At 43.7% G+C, this 16858-nt stretch overlaps 1 protein-coding gene across 7 annotated transcripts in view; it reads left to right on the top strand.

Annotated features, from left to right (window-relative positions):
- The window catches only part of LOC146350867 (gamma-aminobutyric acid receptor subunit pi-like), an 82898-nt gene that overhangs the window by 60363 nt on the left and 5677 nt on the right, over positions 1–16858 (top strand). For 6 of the 7 annotated variants that reach the window (XM_084841926.1, XM_084841929.1, XM_084841924.1 and 3 more), the window contains 2 exons: positions 4817–4969; positions 15415–15608. In XM_084841926.1, coding sequence (XP_084698052.1) covers positions 4817–4969; positions 15415–15608 — 347 coding nt within the window. The remainder of the gene's footprint in view (positions 1–4816; positions 4970–15414; positions 15609–16858) is intronic. The other variant, XM_084841927.1, reaches the window with a different exon arrangement.

Below are 16858 nucleotides of genomic sequence, written 5' to 3'. Positions count from 1 at the left end.
TTTTTAAAGAAAATTAGTTATCCCTTTATATTTTGCATTCAGGTTCAGCAAAAGCATGCATTCTAAAAATAAAGCAAACATGAAAGGCGGCTATGTAATCATAGGATCAAAGGCAAAAACTCAGGCTTGCGGGTACACACCACAATATAAAGATGGGTAGGAGAAGCATTAGGGATATTGACACAGTGGTAAGAAGTCATTCTCATAGCATCAGGCATCCCAGTTTGGAGGAAAACAACCTAGCGAATGTGGGTGGTATTGATAATCTTCCTCTAACAGATTCTCTATTCACACATCTTGCTTTTCAGTAGCTATGCCAGTAGGTCATCATCATGCTTCTCTCTAGAATGCTTATGGGGCCAGATAGTGTGAACATAGTGCACCAAGGGCAGCATCCAACAATGTCATTCTGCTGATGCAAATGTCATTCCGCTAGCATAAGGGACTTCTAGCACAACGCAAATAGCATTAGCATGCATGATGCATTTTCCGGGAATCCTGCTGGGTAAGCATTGCGTTAGAGGTCCCTTATGCTAGCACAACATAATTTGCATTAGAGGAATGACATGACTGGATGCTGCCCAATTATGGATGGGCTAAACTGTCTAGCTATTTGTTTCCAGACCAAATTTAAAGTACTGGCTTGGGCCTTTAAAACTCTAAAGAGTTTTGGAGCAGGTCATCTGAAGGACTGCCTGCATCCATCCATGTGAATGTGCCTGAGCTTTAAGATCAGCTTCAGTGGCCTTGCTGTCAATAAGAGATGTCAGCTTGATAAGTACTGGGGGACAGGGCCTTTTTTATGGTGGCCCTGGATTTCTGGAATTCCCTCCCGCAGGAAAAATGTATGTCCCCATTATTGTTATTTAAGAGGACTCGTAAGACTATTTATTTCAATTTACATTTGATTAATTGCTGTGCTCTTGATTAATTGTTACTGCTTATTTTTAAGAGAGTGAAATGTGGTTTTAATTTGGTGGTTTTATGTGTTTTATTTTGTTACGGATTTTTTGTAAACCACCTTATGAGGGCAAAATATCCTGAAAGTCAGCTTTAAAATCTTTTCAGTAAATAAATACGCACCTGCAGGTGAGCCTACTTATAAAACAGTTCCTGAAGGTAAGGGAGAAACTATCAGAAAGTTACTGAAGGCTACCATTAGCATAATGGGGGAAGGAGGAGATGGCAACCAGCCAGGCACAAATGTCATAAACATGTGATATGTGTGCAAAGCCTGATCAGCACTGTGTAAGGCTACCAAGGTTTATACCTGGTTGCATACTTCAATGTGCTAGAGGATACAGAAGAGGAAATAGCTCTGTAGGCATGTGACTTCCTGCATTGCTACTCTGGAGATGCCACGGGGTCTCCTAAAGGGCAGAAGAACTGTCAGATATACTTAACACTCCCAAGGATTATTTTCTTAGTGTTTTTCTTGTTGACACTATGCACATTTTTTCTTCTGCACAAGATATCAGGAAGAGCTTCTTTTACATAAGAACTTCCAGTGCTGCTATTTAATTTGTACTTCATGACTCAAGAATTCACTTTTTAATGGATTTAATTTCAGAGAATGTACAGCTGTCTCTCTCTCTCTCTCTCTTTGAGTGCATTATTAGGAAAGGAAACATTATGAGAGGTGGTGAATATTGGAAAAGGAAATATTATGAGAGATGCATTTATACTAACTCACATTAAAGCATCAAATGCCTAGAAATAGGTATAAAAATACAGATCTACATTAGCAGACTTCATGATAAGAAAGTATCTTGCTTCTTATATAATGAGCACCTGCTTGCTTTCCTCATTGCTTCTGCTCTCAGATAGCCATTATGCTCAAAGCAAGCTAATAATTCCATATTGCTGCTCTGCCCAAAGAGAAGGCAGGAGCTGTTTACCCATCAAAAAATAAAATACGTGTTTCCTTCTTCCTGTTTCAGGGAGAGAACATCTAAACACCACTAGAAACACACAGTGGGAGCCCACTGTTCTCATTTAAATGGAATAATATTTTCTAATAATGAAGTATAGCTAGGAGCATAAAAATATAGGGATGTGCAGAATCATTTCATTGCTTCGTGTGGGTGCCTTGATTTGTTTTGTTAGCTCATTTCAACAATTTGCTTCATTGAGAGCACAATTAGTTTCTCATTGATTTCCATGGGCAAATTTCAATTCACAGTAACTTTTTAAAATTTATTTTCAAAATCAGATGAAATTTTCAGGGATGTAAGTGCACACACCCACCATTAAGGGGTCAAAGCCTGCTAAAATTCATCCAAAGAGATGACAGGATTTTTTTGTTCTAGTGGCCATTTTGAAGTCTGATAATTTTGAAAAGTTTCTGCTGATTTTGCAGTGTATTTCTTTGGCCAATGTGCATGGAACTCCTAGGAAATGTAGAGGTGCCCACAGGTAAGAACCCTGCAGGGGTTCAGAAATCCGTAGAAACAGTATGACTGGTTTGAGTGTATAATTATTTTGTTTTCTGCAATTTGAACCAAAGTCACAGGAAATGCGGAGGTTATCTTAGCAAAGTTTCCTGCAACATTTGAGACCGATAGATCCATAGTGCTGATGTGCTGAATCAAAGCAAAACCAAACCTGCCCAGCTGGTAAGCACTGCTGATAAGCGTTTGCCAGTTTAATTTTGCCATGGTGCCTCTGGGGCTCCAATGCAGCATTGCTCCAAAGCATAGCTATGACAGGACTCCAGGTCATTGTGGGAGGATTAAACTAGCAGACACCAGTCACTGCCACCCAGGTTCCAGCACTGGGCAAAAGAATCAGCAGCCATCCAGTGCAGAGAGGCCTGCTGGGTTCTGGTGGTTGTGGCCAGCATTTTGGGTTGGCAGTGGACTGTACTGAGGACTTGGGCCTGCTGGATCTCCCTGTGTTTGGCGAGCCATGCTTTTCAGAGGAGATCCCAGAACAGAACTTTGGTACAGATGTAAAGCCTAGTGGAGACTAAATCCCAAATAGGGGCTTTTATCCTGTGATTGAGATTGATTCTTTATGGAAGTTTGCGGGCTCTTTACATGACACAATGATCATCCCAGCCATCTCCTGCACTAAATAATCTTTGTTCCATTTTTAAATAGATCGCAGATAATGAGGTATCAAATTACCCTGCTGTGTTCCGCTTCTGTTCCCTCCCTCCATCAAAAGAGTAATAGTGGCAAGAAGAGGAGTGAGATCAATGAAAAATTATGGAAGATTCAGCTATGGGGGAGAAGGAGGGGAGAAGCGCTGGGGGAAAAGGAATGATCCTGCATTTAAAACGGAAGCAGAAAGCCCCATTTTAAATGCAGGATTTTAGGCTGGTGTAGAGATGCCCTAGCTTACTTACAAGGGTGAACAACCATCCTTTCAAATACAGCTCACCTGAAGAAACAGGAAATAGTCATTTTGAGTACTTACTACAGCTCATAAAATGTCTGTACTCAGCATCCTTTAAAGCACTTACTAAAAAGAAGTGAAATCTTCACATCGAGACCACCACATGCTTACAGCGATGGCTTTGAAGGCACCAGATGATAACAAGTGGAACACACATTGGTGCACTTTATGAAGGGTGTTCAACCATAATGACAGCCATAGAGGTTGCTATATACATATGTCAAGAGAGGAAATAGAATGTGCTTTTTGTGGCTGCCCACACACCTCTCTTTGGAATTTTGTGGGGTAACAAAAATGCATCTTCTATAAATGCTGACATATAGCATTTTCTTTAGAGTTTTTAAATTCTAAAGAAAAATACAAGTTTCCACTTTTGTGGATGAATAGAAAGGGCAACCTCTTCCCCTGAACTTGCACCCTTTGGAACTTCATGCAGAGAAATGGATGAAAAGATTTGCATATACATGGCTATTAACTCTTTTCCTGAACAGCAATTTCCCATCCCTGGCCCGTACTCTGAGCTGCCACACTGGAACCAGCTTCTGAATATGAGGCATTGGGGCGTAAGTGATGTTTTAAAAAATAAAGTTAAAAGTCCTGCTGTGCTGGCAATATCCTTTGCACAGACACAAAGTGAATTGCTGGATTGGGGTCACTGGATAAGCATTTGATCCGGCCTTCTAGGGATTGTGATGGGAGTCGGCTGTGCTATTGTTATGAGTTTGTTGTTGTTATACTGATTGCATAGTTTTACTGTGATTTTCTTAGGCTGCTGTTCTTCTGTTCTGGTACTTTGGTAAATTTTATTTTGTTTTTATTTGTAAACCACTTTGAGACTAAGAGGATAGGGCAGGTTTGTTGTTTTTTAAACGACTTTTTTCTTTATGTGCAAGTTTAATTATTTTTAAGCTTAAAATACTTTTAGCAAAACATTGCCAATTTACTAGTTCAGCAGTCATGCCTATATATCATTTTCAGTTGGGGGTTTGAGATGCAGTGCTGTTTAAAGTTTTGAGATTACTGCGGCAAGTTGATTCAGACATAAAACAGCCTTCCCCAACCGGGTGCCTTCCAGATGTTTTGGATTACAACTCCCATCAGCCCCTGCCAGCATGGCCAATGGGAAGGAATTCTGGGAGTTATAGTCCATAACATTTGGAGACCACCAGCTTGGGGAAGGCAGCTTTAAAATAATTCCAAAATCACAAAACTGTAAACAGCACTGCATCTCAGTCCCTCAAATTAAAATGATATATAGGCATGATTGCTGAACTGGTAAGTTGGCAATGTTTTGTTACAAGTATTTTAAGCTTAAAAATAATTAAACTTGCACATAAAGAAGAAACTCTTAAGTTGTGCTGTCAGAATACTTTCAACTAAATGGCTTGTTGCATGTTCCTTTGATTTTGTTACAAAGGACACTATCCAAAGTTAGTCTTCCATTTTGAGCTCAAGAGGAACATTCTGTATTTCATCCTTGAGACATATGTACCATCCATCTTACTGGTTGTTCTGTCCTGGGTGTCATTCTGGATAAGCCAGTCATCAGTACCAGCCAGAATCTGCATAGGTAAGAAACAAAAATAAAATAAAAAGCACACACGTGCACATACATGAACACACAAAGGGGAGCTTAATAGGTCATATTTGTTTATTTATGTTTACTTATTTACAGCATTGTTGTTACTATCTCTTCTTCTTCTTCTTCTTCTTCTTCAGATTTATATACCACTTACAATATTTAAAAATATATCTTAGTTACGGTATTTGCATACCACCAATTAACAGTAAGTTCTCTGGGCAGTGCACAGGGGATGGGTGGGGTAATTAAAACCATAAAATATAAAAAATACAAAATGAACCTTAAAATAAAAACAAACTAAAATGGCATCAGAAATTATTCTGCTCATTCTTGAAAGCCCCTTCACTCATTTCGTACTGAATGCCTGAATGAGGGCCAGTGTTTGATGACATTCCTTTTCAGGGTTCCCACTTGCAGTACATGTTTTGGGTTCTTGTCATTGTATATTATGTGCTGTGGAGCAATACGGAGTCTTGCAGGAGGCCGACATTTTAACACAGGCATGAGCTACCTGAATAAGAAGGTTGGGCTATAAGACAAAGACAGACTCATATATTAAACCGTCCTACCCATTCATCATAAAAATAAAGTTCAGCAAGATATCTCAAGGAAAACTGGGAAAGATGGCATCTTAAAAATAAAAAATAAGAAAACATAAGGAAACAGGTTGAGTCAGACTAATGGTCCATATTAACAAGCAACATTTACTTCGATTGCCAGTAGATCTCCAGCATCTTGAAAGATTTTGCAGTCCTGCTATTTAAGATAATTTAGGGAGCAATCCTATGCATGGCTGGCTGGAGAATGCTGGGAGATATAGGACTTTTTTCTGTCTAAACATGCATAGGATTGCATCCTTAATTGGAGAGAGTGGGGATTGAATCTGAGACTTTTTACTTGAAAAACATGTGCTTACCTATCAGCCTGGCTACCTGTTATGATGGCTCATGTGAAAAGTCACTGGCTGTTTCGGATCCAGAATGTCGCCCTCTCAGAACTATCTCAGCAGATGGGAGTGGCTTGTAGCACTTTCCCTTCCCTCATCTTTGCCTCCCAGCCATGGGAAAAAAACCTAGTTAGCCAAAGGAGTATGAGTAGCTCCTTGTCTGAGGAAAGAGTGATGTTGCCATCTTTCTGCTGACCTTTTATTTAGTTTCCACTCACCATCCAGCAGTGGAGCAGGGCATGTTTGCAATTTGAGAGTTAATGGGTCCTTTCTGATGAACCCTGGCAGACTTTTTATTAAAAAATCAGCCAGCAATGACATGACAGTATGATGCCTTCACTCAGAAAATGAGCTATTTCTCCTCATTTGTTTTGCCTGGAGCCCTTTCTCCATTCTGGAAGGGCATGAGGAGTGAAGCGGTGCTTCAAGCCATTCCCACCCTTTCCTGCCTGTAGGGACAGTTGTGAGAAGGGGAACTTTCCGATCCTAAATGGCCAGCACTGGCTACTTTCCTTGTGAGCAGCTTCAAGCTCTGTGCTGCGGCCCTTTCCTATATTAACAACACCCTACATAGTTAAACCCCTTCATGGATCACTGCCTTGTTGTGGCGAAGGGGCTTGCATAACTCAGTGAAGCCATAAGCTATGCCGTGCAGGGCCCCCCAAGACGGACAGGTCATGGCAGAGAGTTCTGACAAAATGTGGTCCACTGGAGAAGGAAATGGCAACCCACTCCAGCATTCTTGCCAAGAAAACCCCATGGAACGTATCTAGGGGTGCACGAAAGCCACTTACCTGGTCTCGCAGCTTGCTTCGCGGTGGGGGGGAGGCGCTTTGCTGCTCCCCCCGAAGTTCAGGCCGGGGGGGGAGGCTTCCCTCCTCGCCCGGCTGAAATTCAGGCCGGGGGGGAGGCGCCTCGCCTTGCCTGGCCGCGAAATAAAAAGTTAAAAAAAAAAACAAAACGCCCCCGTGATAGGCTACGTGACGATTAACGTAGCCTATCACGGCTAGATATGCAAATTCAGCCATGATAGGCTACGTTAATTGTCACGTAGCCTATCATGGGTGACTTTAAAAAAAAAAAAGAAGCGCGTACGCAAATGGCGGCCCCCATAGGGAGCCGCCATTCGCGTTCCTTATTTGGTCGCTGTATATCGGGGCCGCCATTAGCCGTACGCGCTTTTTTTTTTTTTTTTAAGTCACCCGTGATAGGCTACATGATGATTTACGTAGCCTATCATGGCTGACTTTGAAAATCTAGCCGTGATAGGCTACGTTAATCGTCATGTAGCCTATCATGGCAGCGTGTTTTTTTTTTTTTTTACTTTTATTGGAATGGCGGCGGCGGCAGCCTGTCGAAAGACAGGCTGCCGCCTCTGCCCCTGTCGAAGACCTGCCGAACCGCCGCCGGGACCCGCCGCCGGGAGGGACATTTGGGAAAGGTAAGACCCATCCCGGGGGGGGGGGTGCGGAGAATTTCTCCCCGAAACTACTTCAGGGGGCCGAATACGTTGGCACTCGGCCCCCCGAAGTTTCGGGGAGAAATTCTCCCCCATCCCTAAACGTATCACAAGGCTAAAAGAGATGATGCCGGAAGATGAGCCCCTCAGGTCGGAAGGTGTCCAATATACTACTGGGGAAGAGCAGAGGGAATTTCCAAGTAGAGACAGAAAGAATGAAGCGGCTGGGCCAAAGCCAAAAGGACACTCAGCTGTGGATGTGTCTGGTGGTGAAAAGAAAATCCGATGCTGTAAAGAACAATATTGTTTAGGAACCTGGAATGTCAGATCAATGAATCAAGGTAAGCTGGAGGTGGTCAAACATGAGATGGCAAGATTGAACATGGACATCTTGGGAATCAGCGAACTAAAATGGACAGACATGGGCGAATTTAATTCAGGTGACCATCATATCTACTACTGTGGGCAAGAATCCCTTAGAAGAAATGGAGTAGCACTCATAGTCAACAAAAGGGTGGGAAAAGCAGTACTGGGGTACAATCTTAAAAATGATAGAATGATCTCCGTACGAATCCAAGGCAAACCAGTCAACATCACAGTAATTCAGCTCTATGCCCCAACCACTGATGCCGAAGAAGCTGAGGTTGATCGGTTCTATGAAGACCTACAACACCTTCTAGAACTAACACCAAAAAAAGATGTCCTCTTCATCATAGGGGATTGGAATGCTAAAGTAGGAAGTCAAGAAATCACCGGGATAACAGGCAGGCATGGCCTTGGTGTACAAAATGAAGCAGGACAAAGGCTAATAGAGTTTTGCCAAGAGAACACGCTGATCATAGCAAACACTCTTTTCCAACAGCACAAGAGGCGACTCTACACATGGACATCACCAAATGGTCAATATAGAAATCAGATTGATTATGTCCTTTGCAGCCAAAGATGGAGAAGCTCTATACAGTCAGTCAAAACAAGACCTGGAGCTGACTGTGGCTCAGATCATGAGCTGCTTCTTGCAAAATTTCGGCTTAAATTGAAGAACGTTGGGGAAACCACTAAACCATTCAGGTATGACCTAAATCATATCCCTGATGAATATACAGTGGAGGTGAGGAATAGATTTCAGGGATCAGACCTGATAGACAGAGTGCCTGAGGAACTATGGACGGAGGTCCGTAACATTGTTCAGGAGGCAGCAACTCAATCCATCCCAAAGGAAAAGAAATGCAAGAAAGCCAAGTGGCTGTCTGATGAGGCTTTACAAGTAGCTGAGGAAAGAAGGGAAGCGAAAAGCAAGGGAGAAAGGGGAAGATATAGCCAACTGAATGCAGAATTCCAGAGAATAGCAAGGAGAGATAAGAAGGCCTTTTTAAATGAACAATGCAAAGAAATCGAGGAAAACAACAGAATGGGAAAGACTAGAGATCTCTTCAAGAAAATTGGAGATCTCAAGGGAACTTTTGTGTAGGGATGGCGGAGAATTTCTCCCCGAATCTTTGGGGGGCCGAGCGCCAACGCATTCGGCCCCCCGAAATCGGCGGTGAAATTCTCCACCACCACCCCGCGACCCCCACCGGGATGGGACTTACCTTTGGCGAATGACCCTCCCGGCAGCGGGTCCTGGCGGCGGTTCGTCGGCCTTTCGTCAGGGGTGGGGGCGGCAGCCGGTCTTCCAACCGGCTGCCGCCGCCATTACAAAGTGTAAACACCCCCCCCATGATAGGCTACGTAACGATTTACGTAGCCTATCACGGCTAGATTTCCAAAGTCAGCCGTGATAGGCTACATAAATCGTTATGTAGCCTATCACGGGTGACTTTGAAAAAAAAAAAGCGCATACACAAATGGCAGCAGCCTATGGGCGCCGCCATTTGCGTTCCTTATTTGGTCCCGGTAGTCTACGTAAAGATTTACCGTGCAAAGATGGGCATGATAAAGGACAATGATGGCAGGGACCTAACAAAAGCAGATGAGATTAAGAAGATGTGGAAAGAATACACAGAAGAACTATACAGGAAAGATCTGAATGTCCCTGATAGCCATGATAGTGCGGTCACTGAACTTGAGCCGGACATCCGAGAGAGTGAAGTCAAGTGGGCCTTAGGAAGAATTAGTAACAACAAAGCTAGCGGAGATGACAGTATTCCAGCTGAGCTATTTAAAATCCTAAAAGATGATGCTGTTAAAGTGCTGCACTCAATATGCCAACAAATGTGGAACACTCAACAATGGCCGCAAGACTGGAAAAGGTCAGTTTACATTCCAATTCCAAAGACGGGCAATGCCATAGACTGTTCAAACTACCGCACAATTGCGCTCATTTCACATGCCAGCAAGGCGATGCTCAAAATCCTACAAGCTAGGCTTCAGCAGTATGCGAACTGAGAACTACCGGAAGTACAAGCTGGGTTTCGAATCGCCAACATTCGCTGGATCATGGAGAAAGCGAGAGAATTCCAGAAAAACGTCTATTTCTGCTTCATTGACTATGCGAAAGCCTTTGATTGTGTGGATCACAACAAACTGTGGCAAATTCTTAAAGTGATGGGACCACCTTACCTGTCTCCTGAGAAACCTGTACAAGGGTCAAGAAGCAACAGTAAGAACCAGACATGGAACATCTGAGTGGTTCAAAATTGGGAAAGGAGTATGACAAGGCTGCATATTGTCACCCTGCTTATTTAACTTATATGCAGAGTACATCATGAGAAACGCCGGGTTGGATGAATCACAGGTCGGAATTAAGATTGCTGGGAGAATTATCAACAACCTCCGATATGCAGACGATACCACCCTAATGGCAGAAAGCGAAGAGGATCTAAAGAGCCTCTTGTTGAGGGTGAAAGAGGAGAGTGCAAAAGCTGGTTTGAAACTCAACATTAAAAAAACGAAGATCATGGCATCTGGCCCCATCACTTCCTGGCATATAGAAGGGGAAGAAATGGAAGCAGTGACAGATTTTACTTTCTTGGGCTCCAAGATCACCGCAGACGGTGACTGTAGCCATGAAATTAAAAGACGCTTGATCCTTGGGAGGAAAGCTATGGCAAACCTAGACAGCATAGGAAGAAGCAGAGACATCACCTTGCCGACAAAGGTCCGTCTAATCAAAGCTATAGTTTTCCCAGTAGTAATGTATGGCTGTGAGAGCTGGACTATAAGGAAGGCTGAGCGTCAAAGAATTGATGCTTTCGAACTGTGGTGCTGGAGAAGACTCTTACGAGTCCCCTGGACTGCAAGGAGGTCAAATCAGTCAATCCTAAAGGAAATCAAACCTGAGTTCTCATTGGAAGGCCAGATACTGAAACTGAAGCTCAAATATTTTGGCCACCTAATGCGAAGAGAACACTCTCTGGAAAAGACCCTGATGCTGGGAAAGACTGAAGGCAAAAGGAGAAGGGGACCGCAGAGGATGAGATGGCTAGATAGCATCACCGATGCAATGAATATGAACTTGAGCACACTCCGGGTGAGAGCACAGGACAGGAAGGCCTGGCGTACTATGGTCCATGGGGTCATGAAGGGTCGGACACGACTGAACAACAAACATAGTTAAAAGCTCAGAATGATTTATAAAACCCACTGCTTACAAAAAAAGGAGCAACAAGAAAAGTAGCTAAAGCATGCATGTTATCATTGCAAAGTAGTTGCCAATGAGAACCCTCACCGTAGCCACATCTGTGAAGCAGACCCATGGGTTCAGGGTAATTATGATGAAGCCAAGGAAACCCCATTAAAATGCAACATTTCCTTTCTGTGTGGGCTGTTTCACACAAGCAAGCAGCTAAGTAGAAGTGCGAACCTTGCAGGCTGCAGAAAAAGTGGCTAATTATGAAATGTAGAGAGCCAGTGTGGTGTAGAGGCTAGAGTGCTGGACTGCAAGCCAGGAGATCCGGGTTCTAGTTCTCACTCAGCTATGGAAGCTCACTGGGTGACTTTGGGCCAGTCACAGACTCTCAGCCCAACCTACCTCACAGAGTTGTTGTTGTGAGGCTAAAATAGAGAGGATTATTATGTATGCCGCCTTGGGTTCCTTAAAGAGGAAAAAGGTGGGATATAAATGTAATAAATAAATAAATATACTAGGCACAAGTTTACAGAAACCTCAGTGCACATAATTTGCCAGGGTGAGTCCCTTCAGCTTTCCCAAGAAGCACTAGGCTTGATAAGCACTTGCAGACATTTACCTCAGGTAAAATTTTTCTCTAACATTCCTGTAAATACAGTGCTCCTGACTCTCCTCTCCACCTATGACAAGTATTGTGAAGTGTACAGAGTAAGGAAAGGAAAGCTAATTCATAGGGCGGCGACTGCAGTAGGATTGAGGTACCTCAACACACACCTGGGCCTGGAGGCCTTTAAGCACTCGGTCGCTTCATATGGTCAAAATACCCATTCAGACTTGGTTAGGATGTATGTGTAAGATTCAAAGTAGGGGAAGGCTGTCCATCAGTGGGTTATGTGTTTACCGAGCGTTTAATCTTCTCCATGACTGTATGAAGGGCCTGTAGTAAAGTGCATGAAATCAGACAGTAATGAATGAAGAGTTTATAGTTGTTGGAGGGGCATCAGCTTTCCAGAGACAGTCTGGGATGAAGAACACTGGTTGTTGTTGGATGTATGTTGTTGTAAGATGGCTGACTGTAGCCTCAAAAGGCTCTAGGCCCCAACTATGTTTTATAGTGTCATAAACTGTTCCATTCATTGGTTGTTTTCTTGGATGAGTTTCAATTGGTACTGCTTGAGGACGTGGACAAAGTGCTTTGGACAGGTTTGTGCCTCCCTATCATCTCCCTAGCCCAGCGAGCTGTTCTCTCCCTGCTGGTTTTTAAAAGCCAAGAGGGGCAAGGATCCAGTACGAAAGTGGTTGCACAAACCACTTTCGTACTGGATCCTTGCCCCTCTTGGCTTTTAAAAACCAGCAGGGAGAAAACAGCTCGCTGGGCTAGGGAGATGATTAATGCCTCTCTGCAAGAGGGAGTGGTCTCGGGCCACCTGAAAGAGGCGGTGGTGAGACCACTCCTGAAGAAATCCTCCCTAGACCCAGAAAACCTTAATAATTATAGGCTGGTACCAAATATTTCATTCCTGGGTAAGGTCCTTGAGTGGTGGTTGCAAGCCAGCTCCAGACACTCTTGGATGAGACTGATTATCTGGGTCCCTTTCAGTCGAGGTTCAGGCCTGGTTTTGGCACAGAAACAGCCTTTGTCGCCCTGTGAGCTATGTTGGCAGAAAGACAGGGGGAGTGTGAACTTGTTGATTCTCCTTGATCTCTCAGCAGCTTTCAGTAACATCAGCTGTGGTGTCCTTGTGGGACGACTATCTGAACTGGGAGTGGGAGGCACTGCATTGCAGTGGTTTCGCTCCTACTTGGAGAGTTGGCTGCAGAAGATGGTGCTTGGGGAACATTGCTTGGCCCTGTAGATTCTCCAATATGGGGTTCCACAGGGGTCAGTTTTGTCCTTCATGCAGTTCAACATCTACATGAAACCACTGAGTGCGGTCATCTGGAATTTTGGAGTGTGTTGTCATCAGTACTCTGATGACATGCAGCTCTATTTCTCCTTTTCATCTCATTCAAGTGAGGCTGTGGATGTGCTGAATCAGCTCCTGGCTGTGACAGTGGACTGGATGAGGGCAAATAAACTGAAGCTCAGTCCAGACAAGACTGAGATGCTGTTGGTGGGTGATTCTGCTGACCGGATGGAGGGCATTCAACCTGTTCTGGATGGGGTTGCACTCCCCCTGAAGAAGCAGGTCTGTAGCTTGGGGGTCCTCCTGAAACCATCTTTGTCACTTGAGGCTCAAGTGGCCTCAGTGGCACAGAGTGCCTTCCACCAACTTTGGTTTGTGGCTCAGGCAGCTACACCAGTATTATTTATTCATTTATTTAATTAATTTCTATACCGCCGAATAGCCGAAGCTCTCTGGGCGGTTCACAAAAATTAAAACCAAACAACACACAATAAAACAATTTAAAATATATAGAACATTAAAACCACATTAAAACAGTATCTGGACAGGGATAACCTAGTTTCAGTTGTCTATGCTCTGGTAACCTCCAAGTTAGATTACTGTAATGCACTGTACATGGGGCTGCCTTTGAAGACGGTTCAGAAGTTGCAGCTTGTGCAAAATGCAGCAGCCAGATTGGTAACTGGGACTAGAGGGTCCACACACATAAGACCGACTCTGGCCCACTTGCACTGGCTGCCTATATGCTTCCAAGCTCAATTCAAGGTGCTGGTTTTAACCTATAAAGCCTTACATGGCTTGGGACCACAACACCTGACTGCACGCCTCTCCCAAAATGAACCTACCTGTACTCTACGGTCAGCATGTAAGGTCCTCCTCCAGGTTTCTCCTCCAAGGGAAGCTCAGAAGGTGGCAATGAGGGAGAGGGCCTTCTCCGTGGTGGCCCTCCATCTGTAAAATGAGCTCCCCAATGAGGTCTGCCTGGCGCCACCATTGTTATCTTTTTGGCGCCAGGTTAAGACCTGTCTGTTTTCCCAGGCATTTGGCAGTACTGGTAAGTTTTAATCCTGGATGTGTCTTTAGTCATGTCTGACTGTTCAAAGTTGTTTTTAGTTATATGTTGTTGGTGTCTGTTGTCCATGTGCTTTTATGTAAATGGCTTTTGAACTTTGTATATTCCTTTTTAATGTTTTAACTTCTGTAAACCGCCCAGACAGCTTCGGCTATGGAGTGGTATAGAAATGTTAATAGTAACAGCAGTAGTAGTAATAGTAGTAGTAGTAATAATAATAATAGCAGCTTAGGCATGGTGTCTATTATTAGAGGAGTTTAATAATTATCAGAGTCTAATAATAGACTCAAAATAGAAAATGTGACAGAAGCCTAAGCAGACATAAAGTCTTGTGTTGTCATTACCCTGTTGAAAAGAACACTGGAAAAGCTACACTTTTTCTTGGCCTTTTTAAAATGGCATGTGTAGTGAAAACAAACAACTGGTGGGATAGCTGGGAGTAATAAAAACCCTATACTCTTTGTTCTTTGTATTTTCCAATATGTCTATATTGGAGTAGGCAACCTTTTGGGGCCCATGGGCCATGAGTGCATTTGACATTTGAAAAGGTGTGCCAGGCACCACCACAAATAGCCATAGGAGGCAAAATTTTGGGAGTAGGGATGGACAAACCCCCAACATCTAGTCGGGGTGTGCGTCTGCTGTGGGGAAATCTGGACCACTTGGGGCCCTGTGGATTTCCCTAGAGACCTTGGTGTGTCTGCCAGATTTCATGTGGCAGCTGTCTGGCCTTATAAAAAGTGAGATAGCCTAATGGTGGCTGCCGTTAGCCTATCGTGGGAAAATTACGGCCGTTGCAGACATAAAGCACTTCTACCTAAATTGCAGCCGTTTAGAGGCGTTTACACCATTTACGGCCTCAATTTAGATAAAGGTAAGTACGTTATGGCCACAAATGACATAAAATACGCCAATTACGGCCGTAATTTTTTACAGTGTGAAATCCGGAGGATGTGCAGGTAAGGGTGGGGGGGCGGTCTGCTTCAGACGCAGCAGGTTGGATTCTTGGGAATCCAGCGTCATTGGAGTCCACAGCGGAGTTTTCCAGCATCCTTAGTTTGGCAGCATCCCCTTCCCTGGACTTTCATTTTTCTTGCTACCCCCTTCTCTGGACTTTCATCTTACTCCCCCCCCCCAGCTGTTTTTAAACAGGGTACTGTTTTCCCCAGCCCAGTTAAAGCAATTTAGACACCCTATACCCTCAATTTTTTTTTCATTTTTCTTTTTGCTCTGCATCTTTTCAGCCATAGAACAGAACTGTTTACTCAAAACTTTGCCAAAATATTTTTATTTCTAGCATGCCAACTTCTTCAAATTCTAAACCACTATGCATTTTGTTCCAAAGAGAGGTGGATTGACATGAGACGATGGAAGATTCATAAATGAGGAAATACAGAACAGCTGCTACTCAAAGGCAGCTGGATATGATATTGTTGATAGTCTTGCTTGCAAGTTTACCTCTGGTTTCTCATTTTTTGTAGGTGTTACAACAGTACTCACCATGACAACGCTTATGATGGGAGCCAGGGCATCACTTCCTAATGCTAATTGCTTCATCAAGGCAATTGATGTCTACCTGGGTATTTGCTTTAGTTTCATCTTTGGCGCTTTACTGGAGTATGCTGTAGCTCATTTCTGTACCCTTAATCGATCTGGTATGAAAAAATTCACAAAGGTATTGGTTTTGTTTTAATTCCTTCATCTACCAACGTCCCCAGTCTCTCATTCAACTGTTCTGTCTGCTGCTTCTTGTGCTGTGAAGGCGTATCTTGATTCCAACTTTGAGTAGCTATTTACCACAGTATTCCCAACGTGCTGTAGCACTACCTCTGGAAGACTGGCACTTACTACTTTAGACCAGAGGTAGGCAACATGGTGCCCATGGGCACCAATGCATCCCCAGACACCTCTTTTGGTGGCCTCCAAGGTACTCTACCCCTCCCACTTTAATTTTTTTAACACATTTTCCAACCAGCAGCTGGGATTGCTGTGAAATAGGTTTCAGCTAGTGCTGAAAATGGTGGGTTCAAAGGAATTGTTTAGTGTGTTGGGGCTCAGACCCCACCTCTGCCTTTTACTCAGCTTCAGCTATTGGGAGGTATAGAAATGTAATTAATTAATTAATTAACAAACAAACAGTCTTTTGGGCAGATTATTTGTCCTTTGCCACACTTCCCATGGCAGCCATTTTGTAGTGGTGCCCAGGACAGTTTCTCAAATTGCCAAATGTGTCCATGGCCCAAAAAAGTTATTTACCCCTGCTTTAAATTAGCACGTTACTTTTTAAATTTTATCTAGAATAAGTGAAGGTTCCCCGAACTGGTTCATGACCCTAGTTTAGGGGGTAGGTGGCCTTTAACATTTCCCCCTGCTGCAGTCCGTGTAAGGGCCCCAGAGCCTGCAGTTTATATTGCCAAATAGCAATCCATTTGCATTAATGGATCACTAGTCTAGACTGGGACCAGAGTGGTGGGGAGGGAGGATTAAAGCCTTCCCCTCTTTGCCAAACAAAGGTCCTGATCTGGATTGGGACATCTGCATTTATTCTAGTGTAAAAAAGACAAAAAGACACTGCTGCTACCTATATCTTTAAAGTAACATGTGCTTTGGGTCTAGGTTCACAGTCTGGGAAGGCTTCTGGGTACTGCATGGCTCTAGGGTAGCCAGTTGCAGCTGTGGCAAGAAGTGCTTTTGCACAACTTTGGCTGGTGTAACAGCTGTGGCCTTCCCTGGAGAAGGCAGATCTGGGCACTGTCATGCATCCCTTGGTTATATTCAGGTTGGACTATTGCAATGTGCTCTCCATGGGGTTGCCTGTGAAGAACGTTTGGAAACTACAGCTGGTAGATAATGCTGCTGCCAAACTGTTGCAGGGGGCCTGTTATTTTGTTATTCTGATTTTGTTCAATCTGCATTGAACAAAAT

Source organism: Heloderma suspectum, chromosome 3 (genome assembly GCF_057233095.1).
Source record: "Heloderma suspectum isolate Gila_16-S chromosome 3, 16-S_ref, whole genome shotgun sequence".
In the NCBI taxonomy this organism is placed as follows: Eukaryota; Metazoa; Chordata; class Lepidosauria; order Squamata; family Helodermatidae; genus Heloderma; species Heloderma suspectum.
The sequence above is the reverse complement of the archived record's forward strand: the minus strand, read 5'-3'. Positions and strand labels throughout refer to the sequence as shown.